This window comes from Ictalurus furcatus, chromosome 4 (assembly GCF_023375685.1).
Source record: "Ictalurus furcatus strain D&B chromosome 4, Billie_1.0, whole genome shotgun sequence".
Taxonomy (NCBI): Eukaryota; Metazoa; Chordata; class Actinopteri; order Siluriformes; family Ictaluridae; genus Ictalurus; species Ictalurus furcatus.
The window spans coordinates 7,662,547-7,683,282 of record NC_071258.1 but is presented as its reverse complement, the minus strand read 5'-3'; the positions used below and the strand labels follow the sequence as shown (position 1 = coordinate 7,683,282).

At 41.0% G+C, this 20,736-nt stretch overlaps 1 protein-coding gene across 1 annotated transcript; it reads right to left on the bottom strand.

The window, feature by feature from the left end:
• Positions 1 to 1,797: 1,797 nt before the first annotated feature.
• On the bottom strand, positions 1,798 to 16,885 carry rnpepl1 (arginyl aminopeptidase like 1). The gene is made up of 11 exons (XM_053622714.1): positions 15,533 to 16,885; positions 12,293 to 12,433; positions 11,298 to 11,449; positions 9,041 to 9,157; positions 7,030 to 7,265; positions 5,652 to 5,765; positions 5,431 to 5,543; positions 4,602 to 4,710; positions 3,999 to 4,223; positions 3,730 to 3,872; positions 1,798 to 2,066 (listed from the first exon to the last, which is right to left on the bottom strand). The coding sequence occupies exons 1-11, from the start codon at positions 15,992 to 15,994 to the stop codon at positions 1,800 to 1,802; spliced, it is 2,079 nt and encodes a 692-aa protein (XP_053478689.1). The 5' UTR covers positions 15,995 to 16,885; the 3' UTR covers positions 1,798 to 1,799.
• Between the last annotated feature and the right edge of the window lie 3,851 nt (positions 16,886 to 20,736).

Below are 20,736 nucleotides of genomic sequence, written 5' to 3'. Positions count from 1 at the left end.
AATCAGATTTTCTTAGTAAAACCTTTTGTACACACTTTGCTAAAATACCAGAATAATTCATAGCAGCCTTTATTTAAATAAATAAATATGCAATACATATCGGAGCTACAAGATCATCCAAATCCCTTCTCGCAGACAATTCACAATCGGGTCAGAGCCTTTAAATGGTAAATGGCATACTTATATAGCGCTTTTATCCAAAGCACTTTACACTGTCTCATTCACCCATTCACACACACACCAATGGTAGCAGAGCTGCCATGCAAAGCGCTAACTTGCCATCGGGAGCAACTTGGGGTTCAGTGTCTTGCCCAAGGACACTTCGGTATGTGGAGTCACGTGGGCTGGGAATCGAACCACCAACCCTACAATTAGTGGACAACCTGCTCTACCACCTGAGCCACAGCCGCCCTTTTACTAGAGTTGATGTTTGTGCGGAGTGACACCGAATTATTTGCAGAGGAAGAAAGTATTTCTGGTTTTACAGTGGTCTAGTAAGGTCTATTAAATCCACCCTGAACGACTTGCATATTAATCTTTATAATTAACATGTGATGTTCAGTTGCAGCCAAGATTTATTTAAGAATGAAATTCTAAGTTGACTTTTTTTTCTTTGAATGGCATGCTGGAATTACCCACAATGCTGTTCGACCACTGGTAATGGAGGCAGTGGGATTTAACCTTTGCTTCATTCCTATTTGATGCAGCAGTGCTCTCATTGCCTCATCTGTGCACTCTATTCAAACAGATCAGGTTCCAACTCTTCAACGTTCATGCTAAAACCACCGACAACGCCATCGTGTTTGTCATCTCCTAGATGGCTAACTAGCTGAGCTGTGGTAACTCACTGCATTCTGGAACTCTGGAGTCCAACTTTTGCACCAATGTCTCCACTAATTCACTCATTTCTCATTAATATGATGCTGAACGTTACTGGAAAACAGTGAGTGACAAAAACTAAGAGCGAAACCTGACTGTTATTCCTTTGTACCTTTATAAGCAGCCAACCACTAACTTCTCATACAGCACCAACCAACAAATTAACACAAAAATCACTAATATTTCAGTACAAATATATGTAATGTGTGTTCCAGGGTTGAGAATTCCGTTAACCACTTGCTGCGCTTTGACGCTGGTGTGTGATTTAGGAATGTAGCTTGTATAATGCTAAACTGGAGGCTACAAGAAGAACAAGAAGAACAAGAACTTCCTTGGCTGATCTTCTACATCTGCATTAAAAAGAAAATTGTGTACCTTTCATTTTTGGCCAAAGTACATCTTTAATCAATGAGCAGCTTTCACGTGTCGTTAGCTTGGCTTTTAATTCCAGTCTCTGATACGAAGTCCATGACAGGTCAAATCGTGTTATCTGAGGTCAGTGGCATACGTGAGTTTTCAAGGGTGCGAAACACATTCGAACATAGGCAGAGTGCAAAACACACACTCATTAATTAACATGTTTTGACAGATGCCAATCTGTACCTGACACATCCATATGCACCCTTATGCACAGTCTTACACACACACACAAATATTATATATATATAAACCATTTTTAAACACAGTAAATGATGTGTGTCCCCCACTTCACTCCACAGAACCTGAGCAGCTTGAATGTGAATATCGAAGGTGCATGTAAAAAAATCCCAGTCTTGGAGATTCCACACACACACACACACACACACACACACACACACACACACACACACACACACACAGAGAGGCCGGCCTCCTGAGATGGGCTTCTCCATTCAGTTCTCAGTTCACTTACTCAGTGTCCCCAGCAGCTCTCTAAAGTGTCACGCGGACACATTGACATCGAGCAGTGGCATTGTCCCATTAGTGGGTGGGTCTGGGGGTGGCGATGGAGTGGACTGAGCTGGGCCGACCAGGGCCGGGGTGTTAGAGGTGCTTGCCGCACCAGTTTGGAATAGAATCTGCTGCAGCGCCTTGCGTAGGTTGGGGTGTAAGCGGTCCTGCGTTTGGTAAAACACCTCGACAGCGAAACACTTCAGAACTCCTCCACACAGGTCCTCATACAGAGGCACAGTGTACATGCGCGAGGTCTGCGGAGATGCACAGAAACGGAAAGAAGGAAGGAGGTTATGGTATAAAAGATGCCAGCATTGCTGACGTGAGACATAGAGACTGTTCTAATTACATAGGAGGAGTGTATAGTTATAGATTTGGTTTAAATGACAAATTGCAGGAAACCCTAAAACCACTGCGGGTCAATGTACAGTAACGTGACAGGAAACCCCTACAAAGCAGCTGCAGCTTACTAGCATGTCATGTCTGTCTAACTGAAGGCACATGAAACTAAAGGAATGCAGAGGAATCAGGAGGTCAAAACTGAAAAAACAAACATGTTGAGCAGGAAAAGAGGAAGCGGAACAGTGGGAACCGGTGGAGATAATGAAGGATAAATGAAAGATGACATCTCTAAGATTAAAAGTAATGTAACATTTGTAATGTAACAGCTTTATCGTTTGACGGAGCTATGTAGTCCTGATCAAGCAAGCTGAGAGAATATAACAACTTTTTTTTTTTATATATACACCGATCAACCATAACATTAACACCACCTGCCTAATATCGTGTAGGTTCCCCTTGTGTCGCCAAAACAGCTCTGACCTGTTGAGGCATGGACTCCACAAGACCTCTGAAGGTGTGCTGTGGTATCTAGCACCAGGATGTTAGCATCAGATCTTTTAAGCCCTTTAAGTTTCGCAACTTACAGAAATTAAAGGATCTGATGCTAACGTCCTGGTGGGGCCTCCACAGATTGGACTTGTTTGTCCAGCACATCCCACAGATGCTCGAACAGATTGAGATCTGGGGAATTTGGAGGTCAAGTCAACACCTCTTTGTCCTGTTCCTCAAACCATTCCTGAACCGTTTTTGCAGGGTGGAAGGGCACATCAAAGAGCCTTGGGCGTCCATGACCCTGTCGTCGGTTCACCGGTTGTCCTTCCTTGGACCACTTTCGGTATGTACTAACCACTGGGAACACCCCACACGTCCTGCCGTTTTGGAGATGCTCCGACGCAGTCGTCAAGCCATCACAATTTGGCTCTTGTCAAAGTCGCTCAGATCCTTACGCTTGCCCATTTTTCCTGCTTCCAACATATCAATTTTGAGAACTGACTGTTCACTTGCTGCCTAATATAACCCACTCCTTGAAAAGTGCCATTGTAATGAGATATTCAATGTTATTCACTTCACCAGTCAGTGGTTTTAATGTTATGGCTGATCAATGTATTGTTTTACACATAGACAGCAGGCCTACAGTATGGATTAAGGTAATTATGTTTGATTTGTTTTAAAAAAAAAAAAAAAAAAAAAAAAAAAAAAAACCTTGGTCTAGAACAGACTAGAAATGAATTGAATTAAATAAAATTTTCTGTAACGGCAACTCCTGTGACCTCCTTGGCTGGAAGAACTAAACCCAACAGTTGGACAACAGCTGCCTAACCGGACAAACGGTGAGGACCGAGTAATGGATCAACAAGCGTCAGAAAAAAAAAATGGATACAGTCCAACCGTGCAAGGCACAGCCGTGTTTATCCAGAAGCGCTAATAATGTAGCCTTGTATCCAAGCTATGGAAGATGGCTGCAAAATCTCCATCACTGAGATAACACAGAGCTGGAATCTACATCAGTGCTATTTATTCCAAGACATCCAAGACAGAACCAGAGAGACAAGGCTTTGTGTGATATATACTCACATGTTTGTGCAGGAAACTGCGAATACGATGCAGGTCAGGATAGAAGCTGTTTCTCACTACGACCTGCAGCCAGCGTATCTGCACCTCGGCATTCATGCCGTCCAGCATAACCGAGTAGCAGCTCGATAGGAGACTCATCACTTCTGCAGAGCCAGAAGAAGAGAGAGTGGGTATATATTAAAACCCTGACCACAGCAACTCAGTGTTCTCCAAAAAAAACAAAAACCTAACAAACAGTACATGTCCACATGTGACAAGGAAGTGTTCACCTTGTGGCAGAGGTGAGCGGTCCAGTAATCGGTCCAGGAAGAGAACGGTCTGGAAGGTGCTCCATGTGGAGAGGTCAAAGTTAGCAATGGCTTCGCGATCAGGTGACTCCATGCCCCAGAGTTCACAAAGGTGCTGGACCGGCCCAGTCAACATACCGCCAGCGGAAAGATCCGGCTCGCACAGAGGAGGGCCGCACTCTTTCAGCCAGCGCTCAAACTCCAGTCCTGAGACAAAGAAAAGAGAAAAAATGACCATTTCATTCACTTTTCATCTCTTGCACTGCTGTGATTCCCTGCTGGATGTTATAAATGGTAATATCCTATCGGATGATTCTGATAACTCCACTGCAGAGAGAGTCATACTTACTTAAGTATGAAAAACAATATAATATTCATTAGTCAGTTAACTAGGAATGTTGGCAAACTCCATGTAAAAAGCGAGCGATTAGGAGTAAATAAAGATTACGTACATGGCGTACTGAAAGTGATCATTTACGTAGAAGCTGAAGTTTATTTACATTTAAAATATGCACAGATGGGAACAGCTACAGGGAAAAAGCTGAAAAACATTTTCAAATGTATGTGTGTGTGTGTGAGCCTTACCCTCTCGCTGCGCTACACAGCTCTCCTTCAACTCAGGAAAGAAGCCCAAGAAGAAATCTAGCAGGTCCTGAGCAACCACACTGCTGAACCTGAACTGCTCGATGTAGGCCTACACGAAGGAGAGAATTACTGACGTGTGTTGATGTGTGCGAGTGTGTGTGTGTGTGTGTGTGTGTGTGTGTGTGTGCGCATGCGAGAGTGCGTGTGTTTTCCACAGCTGTTAAAATTTTTGACCCATTTCAGTGTTAAAACAAAATCAAGGTCCTGTCATGGCCATCCCAGCCCCCTGACTTGAAACCCAGAGAAAACCTGTGGGGTGAACTGAAGAGGAGAGTCCACCAGCATGGACCTCGAAATGTGAAGGATCTGGAGAGATTCTGTATGGAGGAACGGTCTCAGATCCCTTGCCATGTATTCTCCAACCTCATCAGGAATTACAGGAGAATACTCAGAGCTGCACAAAGTATTACCTAAAAGGGTGCCAATAATTGTTGCACACCTATATTTAACAAAGATTATTTATTTTTTTTGTTTGATATCCATGAGATCAAAAATATTTCTGTGAATATTTCAACAAAAGAACCAAAGGTTAAACAATAAAGTCAATTTTTTACAGCCTTCTTTGCTCATATTTACCAAGGCTTTTTAAACCTCGTTTAAATACGTTGATGACTTGCAACCACTCGCGAGCACCTTTCTGTCATTCCTATACACTTTTCTAGAATTAGTGCTCTTTAAACATTGTTTACATTGCTGAGGAGATGCCGGTGTTGTTGAAACTGGATTAAACCTTGCTTCTATCCAGATGTGGCGTTCTCATGACACATACCTGGAGGAAAGTGTCAAATCTTTTGATGTCACCACACAGCTGCGAGAGGTACGAGACAAAGCAAAAGCCTTTCTCATAGGTGAACAGGTTCATCAGACTGCTGGGGTTAACCCCTGAGGTAAAGAGGAAAGGAAAGAGAGAGAGAGAGAACACATTGAATTATTTAAGCAAAATCGTGAGAGATTAAACAAACGAGTGGTGTTATGTTTGAGGTGAGTTACCTGGTTCAAACTTGGCTTGTAGCTTGCTCACTGGATTGTTGTCACCAAGAAGACGCATTTGTCTGTGCAGCGCATCCAAACGGAAGACGGTCTCCAGACAGGTTAGGGCTTCGCCTGCAAGAATTAAAATCCCAAATTACTGAAAAAAAGGACACACCCTTTTTACGGTGTGGAAAATGTAGCTGCTATACTGAAACAGCTGTAAAAACTACATGCTCTCAATTTTCTTTGGTTGTTCTTTTGGTTGTACGCAACTTAGTGCGGAGAAACATAGGATGTGAGTAACACTTTAACGTTCTGGATACATTGAATAGTCCGGGGGGGGGGGGGGGTGTATATGTATGCTCACGTTTGCATACATATACACACAATGTATGCAGCCTACAGTCCTTTTGACAAATGGTCCTCAGTCGGAGAGCATTATAGAGTGATTTTTTTTCAATAGATTGCGGTGTATGTGGATATACAGTCCCCTCAGAAAGTACTGGAACAGCAAGGCCATTTCTATTGTTTTCGCTAGACATTTGGGTTTGAGCTCAAAAGATGAATATGAGACTTTTATTTCCTCATATTTACATGTAGATGTGTTAATAATCTGCTCATGAACCAAAACATAGAAGCTCATCTGTGAAACATGGTGGAGGTAGTGTCATGGATTGGGCTTGCATGGCTGCTTTCGGAACAGGCTCACTAATCTGTACTGATGATGTAACTCACGATGGTAGCTGCAGAATTAAATCAGAAGTTTACGGAAACAATCCGTCTTCCAAGTTACAGAGAAATGTATCCAATTTAATTGGGAGGAACTTCATCATGCAGGAAGGCAATGACCCAAAACACACTGCCAACTCAACAAAGGACTTCATCGGGTGGAAAAAGCGGAAGGTTTCAGACTGGGCAAGTCAGTCATCAGACCTTAACCCAGTTGAGCAACATTTCAGCTCCTGAAGAGGAGACTGAAGGGAGGAAAAATCTTCGGGGCAAAACGTGATTTATTTGAAAAATACATTTTACTTAATATTGCTTTCTTAACTATAAATCTGTAACGCAAGTAATAATTCTATTGACGTGAGTAACTGTAATCAAATGGCAAATTTAAAATGTAATGTGTTTCATTACTGCCTCATCTGAAAAAAGTAATTTGATTACAGTAACGCGTTACTTTGTAACCCAACTCTGGTTATAATTTACGAGTGATTGGCATTTATCAACATACAGTTGATACATACAGAATTTTTCGTGTGGTTTGTCCTATGAAAACATTTCCATACAACTTTACTAAAAGGTTGTTAAATGAGGCCCGTTACCAGACTTTGTAGTGGTGTTCTGTTTCTGTACACTGGAGAGATCTGTGCTGCGTGTATGTATGTGTGTGTACCATAAACCTCTGTAGTGATGCGTCTCTGTGCGTACGTGGCTAGTCCCTCACTCAGCCACATCTCCTCCCAGGTGGCGTTGGTGACGGCATTTCCGAACCAGCCGTGAGCGATCTCATGAATGACGTCAATCAGCAGGAACTCCTGACTCTCCAGAATGGAGGAGATGATGAAGGTGAGACACGGGTTCTCCATCGCCACGATAGGGAATGAAGGGGGGAGGAATACAATGTCGTACCTGTGGAGGGAAGACATTCAGGGACAGGTCCTTTAAGGCTGCTGAAATAAGTTGCAATACAAACATTTATGGTACGTACCTAACATAGTCCTAAATCCTAACACTAAAACCTAGTCAAAATGATTTCATTAGCTTTTATTAAGGGCTACAACAACTGCATCAACAAAAGCAATACAAAATTGATCATAAAAATAGCTGGTAACAAATTTTATTATTGATTATTTATAACCATTCATTTAATGAAAAGTGAGAAACAAGCGAAGCTCCATGTCCTTATTTGGTCTTTCTGCTTTATTGCTCATTCGGCCAAAAAGTTGGTCATTCGTAGGGCAACTTGATGACTGAACATGGTCTCAAATGAATGACTAGTCTACAAGATGAACGTTATTTCACTTCAAATTCCAACTCATTTAGTAGCAAAACCATTTGAATCGCTTGTTTAAACTATTCTTTCGACCAAGGAGTATTGAAACCACTACATGGTTCCATACACTATTCTTAGCATACACTAGATTTACTTCCTGTGTCAAGTCATCATGTCTCCATCCTGCTTTCAGTTCACATCGAAGTCGATCCTAAAGAGTCGATTCACCGATTCCAGGCATTGAAAACTAGTCAATCCCAAAAACTTTGCTGTCGACTGAAAATTATTCGCCTCGCACAGCAAGCAGAATCGATTTCAGCCATCGCAGCTTTTCGCTTAGAGAGAAAGCCAGTGGATAATGTCATTATTAATAACTTTGGCTTGTTGGAATTGAACAAATCAGGGCTTGAAATGCAGACACTGTTGAAATGGAAAATTGTGCAGGACCAGTTTTAAAATAAAAATAAATAAACAACAACAACAAAAAAGTAATCTTGTGTTTGTTTGTCTCATTTTATTTAATCTCATTAATATAATGTTGTAAAGCATAAAATAAATGATGAAATAAATATGTTTGGTATTTAATATATTTTAAAGATAATCCAACAAAAATCTAAAACGAAAAAAAAAATAAACATTTTAATTAATATAATATGATATTAATTTTAAAAATAATGAATAATTGATGATTGCTCAACCTGAAGCAACCTGAATAGTTTTTTTTCTAACTACATTACACAAACAAGGCTGTGTCACTCTCTACTGACATGTAAATGATGTCTTTTTGTAGTCTGTGGTCACCACTTGCTCTATGCAGCAGAAGCAGATGGAGGCTGCTGTGGTTTGACATTTTCGATGCACTGAGAAAGAACACCACTTCACCGCAGATACAAATGATCAGCATACGGTGTACAGTGAATATTTTGGATCTTGAATTCAGCACTTATGCTAGTGCAGTCCAATAACACCCTGCACATTAGTATAATGCCGAGATCCAGGTTCTTGACAGGGACATATTTTTAGTGTGCAGTTTGAGACAGTTAAAATGATATTTGACAAGTCCACCATTTGCCTTAATGATTCAGTATCTTTGTGGTGTCGCAAATAACCCTGTGCTATATTTAGATAGATTTTGACGCCATATGAGGATTCCTTTTACATGCGATTTGTGTCAGCTTCGAACCTAGTAAAATGTAACAATTTCAAATAAAACGATCTTGGCAGTGGCCTCGGACTTTTGCAGTTAACAGTACAAAATTTCGAAGGGTCCTGGCACACCAGTGGACAAAATGCTGCAGTGCATTGTGTCGTAGCTAATAATATCCTCTTGTTCCTAACCAGCGTCTGAAAGGATTAATACACATACACACACACACACACAACAGTTGAGTTTAAATGGACAGACACTCACCTGCCCCACACATAAGGGCCAAAGAGCTGCTCGGCCACTTCGAGGCAGCGTTCCACGCTGCCTCCCAGCTTACTAACAGCAGAGGTCAGGAGACAGGGCTCAGCCCACACACGGCTCCTACGCACACACATATACACACTTGCATGATTTCAAATGCTTGTATTCATATTTAAAATTGATACGATGTACTCGAAGACACCGTAATGATTATAGTGATTGAAAAAAGGTGACATTTTTATCATTTAGACCAAATACAATATATAAAAAATGTTTTAATAAATATCCAGGCTCATAAAAAATGTATCTGAAAATAATCAAAATAAATAAAAGTATCGAAAATGAATCCACTGAATGACTTTATATATACACTACAGAGAACATGATAACAAAACAATGTTCTAGTCTAGTGCAAAAGTTTGTATACCCTTGGAGTGGGGGTGGGGGGGTAATTTATTTCATATCAAAAGACATTTATAGACCATGTGATGTGTTGCTTCATTATATCAAGGGGGAAAAAAATCAAAGTGAATGTTAGAATATCATTACTGAACCAAAAAAAAATTCATCTTAGATAAAAAAAAAACATGGCTTTCGCTTTCTGAGTGTGATTTTTTTTTAAATTCTCTAGTAAGTTGTATGTAAGGATTAAAAACACAGCAGGGCATGCTGTTATAGGAAAATGATCCATGACCTCAATATAAATGCACCTGTTCCTGGAAGGCTGCAGCGTTTGTCACACAACACCATCATGAAGACCAAGGAGCTATTAAATCAAGGCTGTGACAAACTTATATAAAACAATAGCCCAAACTTTGAATATCCCATGGAGCACCTTTAAATTTATTGTTAAGAGATTAAAAGAATAGGGTCCATCTGCGACTGCCTAGATAAGGCCATCCGTCCACCAAGATGCAGTAACCGGGTGAGGAGGGCATTAGATAAAGAAACAGCCAAAAGGTCAAGGATAGCTCATAAGGAGCTGGAGAGATCCACAGCACAGATGTTCACAGGAGAACCTTAGTCTGTACAATTCACAAAGCTGGGCTTTATGGAAAAGTGACGAGCCATATGAAATCCCAATAAGAGTTGCCAAAAGACATTTTGGAGATTCAGCAAATGTGTGGGGGAAAAGGTTCTCTCTTCTGATAAGATGAACTGTTTGACCCTGGCATGAAACTTTACACTTGACAGAAACCCAACAGTGCTCAGGACACTGAGAACACTATCCCCACAGTAAAGCATGGTGGTAGCATCATGTTGGGCATTGTCCTTGGCCCTTTGGTTGCCATGGATGGGTTTTTTGTTGATAATTTTACAATTTACTTTGAAACACCCCCCAACGCACACACAACATATTTACATTACATTTACATTGTATAATATATAATCCAAATTAAGTCTATTTCAGTTCCACCAAAATGTAGAAAGGTTCAAGCAGGATTGAATACTTATGCAAGCCACGTACTCATCTAAATCTCCTAATTTAAGTTTAATAACAGCTTGATATTAGCTCGTCTACCAATAAATTTACATACCCATTTTTGTACTTTAAACCCTGAATTACTTTTATTTATTTACATGAACACAATATGATGTTTGCCTAGATATGATCATGTGAACACAACAGTACCAGGCCAACACTGGGTGAACTATTAAAATTAGATTCGAACACTCATCACTTGATCCTCACAACAGGACCGTTTGCAATTTTGTTGACAACTTCTGGATCCGTTTATTCTCACCCTGTATCTCTGAGCTGTATGCTGTGGCATGAAAGGCATCCGGCTGATAAACAATGCTGTAAAATGTTGTAAAAGCCTGTTGTAAAAGCTCTAACTGCTAGTGTCGTTTTGTATAGAGCCATAAAGAAGAGCTTTGAAGACAACATTTTTTAATAATGGTGTCAATGCAAAGCATGAACAGCATAGTCTCATTTTGAAAACGGCTGGCAGTGTTGAAAAACCCTGTATATGGGTCAACATATAGGTGTGTCATATAGTCTGTTTATACTAGACTATAGGTATAATGAAGTCCAAATTCAATACGATATTGTGATACTTAAAGCGTTTTACACAATACATGATGTGTACCATGATCTTTAATTCCAGTGATTTTAATGTTCATATCACCCACCTAGACACCTAATATGTTCGGAGCCATAAAGCAAGAACAATTCTATACAGAGCAGCCTGTGAGCAATATTATAATGAAATGAATTTTGTTTGTTTTAGTTCATGTTAAATCTCTTCACACGCACCTGGGCCCGATGTCAGCGTGCTGTAGATCTCCAGCCACCAGGGCTACCAAGTAGGCAGGAACAGGGTACTCCATAGAGAACTGGAACAGCCGGTCCTGCTTAGAGTATACACTCCTGGAGGCACTCATTAGCACCGTCACTCCATCGGGAACCTGCCAGGCGATACACCACACACACAGAAGAAGCTGAGAGGAAAAGATTGAGAAACTGAACGAGAACCGGCGTTGGATCGGACAGCTCTGAAAAAGGTTGTAAAGGACGTGAGGTCAAAAAGAAGACATGCTGCATTAAGAACGTGAAACTCATGGTGTGGTTTCATGGCAAAATATGAGCTGGAATATTAATGCGGGTGTGGTAGAAGAGGAATAAAACAACTTCCTGTTATCGCTTAGGTTATAGCAGCTATAAACAGTCATTCATTTTTCGTCAAAACAAACATTGTGCAAAAGCGCAAAAAACGTTTGATTTTGCGGTGAGATTTTCGAAATTTGCAACGCAACTTGCAGAGTTTTTTGGGGTTTTTTTGGAGGAAAACTACTTGTACTGGCGAAATTCCAATTGCACGAAATTGTTTTACACTATCTTTCGCAGTGACGTTTGTTGGTAAATGAGACCTTTTAGCTGTACTCATGTTCGACGCACGTGAATCGAAGAGGGCTTTGACCGAATGAGCGTTGTGATGACGTCACGTGACATGTCTTGGTCCAGATCTGCGGTAATTTTGAAAAATTGCAAACTCCTCCGAATATTATGGAGTTTGCTTTATTTTGCGTTCGTTTCTGCGATCGTGAAATCCTGGAGGGACTGTCTGCTGGTCCCTTTCTATTTATTGACAGAGTTGAGATTGGCAGACAAACTGTATATCTATACAGACAGTTAACCTGATAAATGTGCTAATGGGTGTAGATATATGGTAGATGTAATAATGTAATAACCTGACAGCTCGGAGTATGTTGATCAGAGTGACTGGGATATTAAATGTGAACCACACTCACCCTGATGTTAGCAGAGTAGGTGCTTTTGACAGCTGGAGTGTCAAAGCAGGGGAAAAAGGAACGATTGCACACAGAGTGACCCTGAGTGAAGACCAACGGCTGCGTCTGACCACACGTAAGCTGTGTGTCCAACCACCAGATCTGAGAGAGATCAGGAAAACATCACCACAGAAAAAAAAAATCAGACATTTCAAAACAGATTTTCAGAATTTTCCACTTTAATTGAATTGTAATTAATCAAGCTACAACATGCTTGGTGTGTTTTATTTTTCTTCAATGCTATGAGGTAAGGGAAGCTACCAGTTTAGCACTTTGCTCAGTAATACCTTTTGTACATAAACAGCTTCATAAAACAGCCGACATTCAATTTAGAAATTGTATTGTAACAATGTTATTTTATGGTTTGATTATAGTGTTACTACACTGGTCGCTGTAAACTTCCCGTAGCTCCTGCGCAAAACTAAAGACCTTCAGACACCAAACATGCCTTGGCTGTTAGACTACATTTGGGTTCAGCGGGAAATTGTGCCAAAGTTTCACTTTTGCCACATTCATGTGTGCTAGAAGAAAGAGAAAGTGAACCCACAGCTTTAGGATTGGTGATCCTTGTGCTTTTACGCTTTATTTTATTTTCCTAGCTTGGCCAAATCTTATCCAGCCTAGCTCCGAGACTGACCCTGAGACAAACCTAACTCAGCTCCCTAGGAATCCACTCATGTCGTCAAAATGCCAGATTCTGACAAAATCACTCAAAGGAACACGATGATCCGTGCAACTCATCGACATCAAAAGCCTTGTGTTAAATCAAACCCCCATTATCTAAACATATGAGAACCAAAAACGAAGTGGAATATTAGATAACAGTGAGAGTCACTCTTCTGGTTAAGAGCTATATTTAGTGCAGGGATGAAATTCTGCCTTCACTGATATGCTCTGTAAACAATAGTCATGTGCCACACAGTTACTGCAAGCCTTTATGCCACATTTGTCAAGCAAACAGCTGCTTCTGCTTTGACCAGTAGTGTCTAACTATACAGGTAGTTCGGTCCAGCACAATTGAATCCTTTTCCTGCTCTTATGCACCAACTAAACATGGTCATGAACAAATTCCTGCTTTAGTTCACGACTCTTTAATTCATATAATACTGCATTTTCTAATATTCACACCATGTTCCATTCGAATAATCATTTCAGTTAAGTAAGGGCTGCTTCATATGGATCACTGTGAGAGAGGACATTTCTAATCATCAACAAGGCCGCTCTAACTTCATGCGCCATGTACAAATGCAGTCTCCTTGAGCCCAGTGCCCAAATCTTTAGTTCTCTTGACAGTCCTCTCCAAACAGACGCCCTGGATAATCAGATCCACTATCATCCCAATATAATATCCACAAGCATAATTACTGTATAATAACATCTAGAATATCCACAAGCATAATTACTTGTATGAAACTAAAATAGGAATTATGATTAACCTAATGAAATTAATTACGGACCGTTTGACCTTTTTCCATGGTTAAGTTGATTTGCATTGCATGGAATTGCTGACATACAGAGCTACAGGCATGGCATACCATTTCCCTTACATCAGTGTATCCAGATAATCCACTTGATTATCCAGATCAACATAGGGTTGGAACTGCAATGCTACGGAGAGGTGGAGCTCCAGGAACAGGAACAATCTAATTAAGCAATATCACACGTGCAATAGTGTTGTTAGACTGAATATAACACGGCTGTAGGTAATCACAGCCACGCTGATGTCCAATACAACAGCACGACTGTGAGTGTGATATTAATTTCTGTACAACAGCTCTTCAAACAAGAAATTAATATCGTGTAAATGACATTTCAGACACAATATGGCTAAATATTTTGGGGTTTTTTTTTCTCTTTCAAGGAAAACAGTTCCCAGAGAAGTCATGTGCGATGAAACACACATAATGACTGACAACCCAGTAACTACTTACTTACTAGTAAGTGTAGTAATGGTTTCAATGTAACAAACTACTGCTAGAAATGGAAATTTATTTCATGAACACAGACAAGTGGAGTGATACAAACAGCGAAATGTACCAACTAAATATCAGCACTCCTAGAACATCACTTGTCCAATCAGATTAGCGGACCGTAGTATAATATATAATAACACAGTGATTCTCAGGTCCAGTCTTGTGGAACCCAGTACCCTGAACACCTAGCCCAACTTATAGGTATCCAATTATTGATTGTAGCCTATGTTTTGCTTTGTAAAATGTGTCCTATACCCTGTCCTTCAGTGGAAAATGACCAGCACTATGACTGCCCAGACTATTCTCAGCATAGCAGTAGCAAGGACATGGTAGTAACGTGTCAGACGCAGCAACGTTAAGTTGTTAAGGATTTTACACACCTCAATGACACTGCTAGGCTGGCATAGGTGTGTGCACTAACACGATGCTTGAAAACCCCAGCAACACTACTGCACCTGATAGCATCTCATAGCAACACCAGACACTACCATGTCAGTGTCAGTGCTGTGTTCAGAATGGTCCACCACCCAAATAATATCTGCTCAGCTGTGGTCGTATCATCTTGATGTCCCTTTCCATTGATGGAAGAAGTAAAAGCAGGCTGACAAACAGCAGAGTATATCTATCCATCTATTTTCCATACCGCTTATCCTAAACAGGTTCACAGGGGAGCCTGGAGCCTATCCAGGGAGCTCGGGGCACGAGGCGTGGGACACCCTGGACGGGGTGCCAACCCATCGCAGGGCACAATCACACACAAAATGCCAATCAGCCTACTGTGCACGTCTTTGGACTGTGGGAGGAAGCCGGAGTAACCGAAGGAAACCCCCTGAAGCACAGAGAGAACATGCAAAAACTCAGCGTACACAAGGCAGAGGTGGCATTCGAAGCCCCAACCCAGGAAGATGTACCTTTATTGATCCCCCTCACACCCCTGACCCTGGAGTACCCTCTGTCCTTCCTGTGTTTTTCTTACCACCTGATTCAACTCATCAGCTCATGAACAGTTAAATTGGGTATGTTAGAGAAGGGAAAACACGCGTGTGTCAAATGTGCAGGACAGGGGATTCTCCTCCAGGACCTGGGTTGGGAACCTGATGAACTAGCCTACCAAGGTAGGTGACAGGTGTACTCCAAGACACTAAATAAAAACTCCCGTGGAGATATTCAGAGCTGTTAGGACACTTGAAATGTGCTCTAAATGAGCCGGAATGTGTTGGATCATTACCGCAGGTCCGTCTGTGGTGGTGTAGCGGAGGGTGACCCGGAAGGGACGGTGTGGCCGGATCGCAGATGCGGGGAGCGTGATGCGGAGCGAGGACCCGTAGTCGGTGAACGGCTCGACTTTGTAAGAGAGCGAGAAGATGATATCGGGAGATCCGGACGTGCCTGGGACCTTGCAGTCCACAGAGTGGATGAGTAAAGACGGGTGCACGTCCAGAACCAGCGCCTGTACACCGGGCTGCAGCGTCGCGAGCTCCAGCACCTGCCAGCCGGTGATCCTCTTCAGGCCGAAGTTCACCCGAAGGTCCAGGTGGAAGTGTCGCAGCGAGAAGCTGTGGAAGTTAGACGCCGAGGCGACGTCAACCAGCCGGCATCGACCGAGTGACCGAGCACCGTCCCGAGCTTTACCGGGGACCGGCAGCGCCTTCCGGCAACAGCAGCACAGCGCCGCGTTCAGCTCGGCCATGGCAACGCTCAGCACCGGAGGGATAAAAAAAAAAAAAAAAAAACCGTACAAGAAAAAAAAGTTCGCACAAACAAAACAAGGCGACACTGCAAACACGCGACGCAACTTCCTCTACAGCTGTGACATGGCTGGTTTTTATTTTTAACAAACAAAGGCTGGAAAGTTTTAAACTGGATTCAGAATTACTCCAGCAAAGAGAAGAGCAAGGACCATTCTGCCCAACAAAAACATCTAGGTAAAATCCATCAGGGCTGCGGATAGCAGACAGTTCATCAATCCATCCGCCATTAAAAAGATCAATATTAGAGCTTTCAGTAAACCGGCTGGGTGTGAAACTAAGGAAAAAGACAGCACGGGAAAGCTGAAATGAACGAATCTATGTTGAGTGACTCCCTTTACAAAACAGGAAGTGAAAACAAGTAGGAGGAGGAAATCGCACGGAGACCAGAAAGTTTTGGAAGAGCCAGAGGGCGCTCAGGAGTCGGTGAGTCGGTTCCGAGTGTCGATTCTGATTCTGAGAGCCGTGTTGGTTCGTTTCACAGTTGCTCAATAACAAAGTCAACGTTTTGAGCATCGCGTATTCACTACTTTATTACTTTAATAAGTATATTTTTATGAGTCTCTGTATGGGAAAAAATTAGGGCAGTGGTGGCTCAATGCTTACGGCTGTGGGTTACAGATCAGAAGGTTTCTGGTTCAAGCCCCAGCATTGCCAAACTACTGCTGTTGGGCCCTTGAGCAAGGCCCTTAACCCTCTCTGCTCCAGGGGTATCATGTTGTATCATGGCTTACCCTGTGCTCTGACCCCAGCTTCCTAACAGGCTGGCATATGCAAAGAAAAGAATCTCACTGTGCTGTAATGTATAGTACATGTGACAAAATAAAGGCTGCTGCTTCTACATAAATGCTTATATCACAATGCTGTTGAATTCTCAAATCTGTTCGGTCAGAAGGTGTTAATTAATTTTCTACAACAGCAGTTCTGACAGTAGTTCCGGCTGTAATTCAAATGATAGGTTTATATCAATGCACTCCTTCTAATATGTTATTGTTTATTTATACCACGGCGAGGCTGAATTCTCAGATCTGATTGGGCAGAAGGTGTGCATTATTTTTTGTATAAGAGCATGGCCCAGTGATTGGGCAATAGTTCCAGCTGTAACATGAACGATAGGTTTAAAGGACTGATAATGATGCACTTCGGAGGGTAGAGGCACACCGCTGCACATCATGCTGTGTCACACCCCCCGGTATGCATTATTTTGGTATAACAGCGCAGTTTAGCATTTGTTATTCCTTACATAACAACTCATGGACTGGTATGTTGGAGGCTTCACATCATCGAATTCTAAGAATAAACAGATTCAAAATGTGTTAGTTTTCTGTTAGACCAAAGAAAGAGAGGCTGGTGAGGGAAGGGCTGTTTATAGCTGCTATAACATAATTTATAACAAGAGCTAACTTGTTTTGCGGATGTTTCACAACATTAAATGTACCTTTTACGGGGTTAAAATGCATGACCTGTTCTTTAATAACTTAAAAATTGTTAGCAGTTTGCTGTTGTATAAGAGGAATAATACACTTTGGGATGTAACTTGGCTTTGTGTCGAGCCACATCACTGATGATTGAAGTTTTCAATAACACACAAGTGTTTTATTCCTTACTTATTATACTATTCGGCCCGTGGCCTTGGTCCAACAGAGGGTTTTTTGGATCAACATAGTTTTGTTTTTTGTGTTCAGCTACAGACGTTTAGCGAGTTATCAATGTGCTAACTTGCTAATTTAATAAACACTTTGTCTTCCTGTATGTCATGTTTAATAACACAGCCAAATATCCATTTATTATGTAGAAAGATTAAACCACTAGTACCAAGTAGAACCTTAAAAAGGACTTATATGTCTTCGCTACGTCCCAATCCACATACTATCTCACTACAAATTTTAAGCAACTTGTTTTTGAAATCCAAGCAACATTCTACCAGATCATATGGATACTGCTGCTTTAAAAAGTGTCATAAAATGTACAGCAGCAACAAGTTTGATGCTGCAGAGATGTTCAGCAAACACAAATGTGTTATATTTTTAGATAGTTAGTTTCCCTGTTGCTCCGGCAACTGTCCCTGCCTGTTTATAGTACAGCCCTTATTTATCAAATTTGCATGCATCAGGTGTGTGTTGACAAATTCCCCCGACAATTTCCTTTATAACAATGTTCCTCGGTTTTATCTTTGGCGCATCTGTATGATCAAACGTGACTGTGTGGTTGGAGTGCATGTAAAAATGACTGTAACACTTCAAAAGACTGGGGGGAAAAATGCAGTCAAAATACTTAAAATCAATATTAACATAGCCAATAATTACAGCATGTACAGTGTAGTATAAGTAATTAAAAAAAAAAACATCACATCATACAAAAATATATAATGTCAACATCCATCCATCTATTTTCTGTACTGATTATTGTGCACAGAGTCGGGGGGGGGGGGGGGGGGGGGGGCACCTGGAGCTTATCCCAGGGAACTTGGGGCACAAGGCAGGGGATACCCTGGTCGGCACAATCGCACAGACATTCACACACTATGGACAATTTGGAAATGCCAATCAATCTACAGAGTATGTCTTTGGGCTGGGGAGGAAAGCTGAGTACCCAAGGAAAACCCCGAAGCACAGGGGGAACATGCAGACTCCACACACACACAGGGCAGAAGAAGGATTCAAACCCCCAACCCTAGAGGTTGGAGGCAAACGTGCTAACCACTAAGCCATAGTGCCCCCTGCCCGTCCTTCCTCCCTCCAGTAATGCCAACATATGATTTGTAAAGGTGAATCAGCAGTCCAGACATAACCCTTTATTAACTCATTTGTCCTGTACAGTGCCTTGCATAATCACCCCTTGAACTTTTCCACATTTTGTCATGTTACATCCTGGAACTGAAACGAAATAAATTGAGATTTTGACTTTTTGAAATCTAATATTTGAAAATACAAAATATTTTGCTTGGGACACAAAAGTGAATTAAACAAACAAACAAACAAGCAAAAAAACGAAACGTGTTGGTTGCAAAAGTATTTTGGAAGCTTATATTTTGTCCTTCTTTGTTTTGAACAACTTGAGTGTAGTTTTGGCAGTGCGCCTAGAGTCGCCGTCTTGTCGGAAAGTGAACCTCCGCCCCAGTCTTAAGTCTCCTACATTCTGGAACAGGTTTTTCTTTTCTCTAGCATTGCTCTACATTTGGCTAAATTCATCACTGGCGTTCTTGCTAATCTGTTTCCCAGTCCATGCTGATGAAAACCATCCCCACTGATATGTCAGTGCCAGAATCTGTGTTAAACTCCCAGAGTACAGCACGGCCTACGAACATGGCCACTGAGGATCACAATTCACAGCCATTATGGATACTCTCTCTGTGTCTGACGTCGGAGAACGATTCGATTTTTTACCTGATTTTTACCTTTAAAAAAAAAAACACACCATAGAATACTTCTATAAATGTCTATGTACATCTACATGATAGCATTCATTTCAATAACAGCAAAGGATTGCAAATGACAAACCCATTGGATCGTTCTGTCTGTTGAAACGGTTAGTTTGTTTGTACCTACTATACGGTGTTTGAGGATAGAACATCTTTATTTGAAGAAACTGCAAACACAATGTCTTTTTCCTCCTCTACTTTTACTTCTTTCTCCAGATTATGGATGCCTTCTCAGTGCTTTCCTTCTACTGGCTCACTATCACGACACCTACATAAATCAGTGTGTGTTTCATGTAAATTGGGTGTACCGTGCCTCCAGAAAGTATTCACCCCCTAGTGATTATTTCTCATTATTTCTCAATTTGCAACATCAAATTATTGGGGGTTTTTTCCCGCTGCTCCCTTTGAAGTGACTGTGTACAGAAATAAAATGATATAAAAGTATCTAGATGTCCTCAGAATAATAATTCTCAGATATGCTTTGCACATTTGACAAATTTTCTCCAGCTCTTCCAAATCAGATTAGACTTTTGTTTTTTGTTTTTTTAATTCCCAGGACATCTAAATCACTGTAGGGAGTCGCTCCAAAAGCAGTAGAAAAAAAAAAATCCCATTCTATTTTACTTAAATGTTTTTGTAATACAGCAGGAAGAGAAATAATCACTAGGGGGTGAAAACTTTCTAGAGGCACTGCACAGGTATATGAAGGTAAACTGTGACTTTACACATTACATTTAAAACAGTGCTTCCTCTGATCATTAACAGTTTTAACATGTCTTAAAACAGCAAACCCACTGGGAAAAGTTTGTTATTGTAATGAACAATAATGAACAATATTTTAATTAATAATACGGTATATTCTGTATGAAGAGTTAAGGAACTATCTTCTTTTACACTTCATTTGGTATATTCAGTAGTTTATTATTACAATAATAACCTATCATGTAGATTCAAGTGACAGACATCGTTAAAATATTAATAATATTTGATCACTGATTCGATAATATACAGTATGTGGTGATCTGGACTTGACAGCTTTCCCCGTAAGTTTGGAATCATCTATAAGTCAATTTATTAGTCTGTTTATCTTAAAATCGTATAGCTATATATCCACAACAAAAAACTGCTTTATAAACTATTCATTATTCCCAACTATTGTGCTGGCATGATGCCATTTCTCTTAAGACCAATCCTCCATCCTCTTTCAAAAAAAAAAAAAAAAAAAAAAACCCCAAATAAATCCACACACAGACGCAGCAGGCG

What these genes read in the sequence shown, in the direction of transcription:
- rnpepl1 (XM_053622714.1), bottom strand. Translation starts at nt 15,994, where the DNA reads ATGGCCGAGCTGAACGCGGCGCTGTGCTGCTGTTGCCGGAAGGCGCTG. An exon ending in CATCACTACAGAGGTTTATG is followed by an intron (nt 5,766 to 7,029) that starts GTACACACACAT and finishes TAATTCTTGCAG; the next exon opens with GCGAAGCCCTAACCTGTCTG. An exon ending in ACAAGCCAAGTTTGAACCAG is followed by an intron (nt 5,544 to 5,651) that starts GTAACTCACCTC and finishes TCTTTACCTCAG; the next exon opens with GGGTTAACCCCAGCAGTCTG.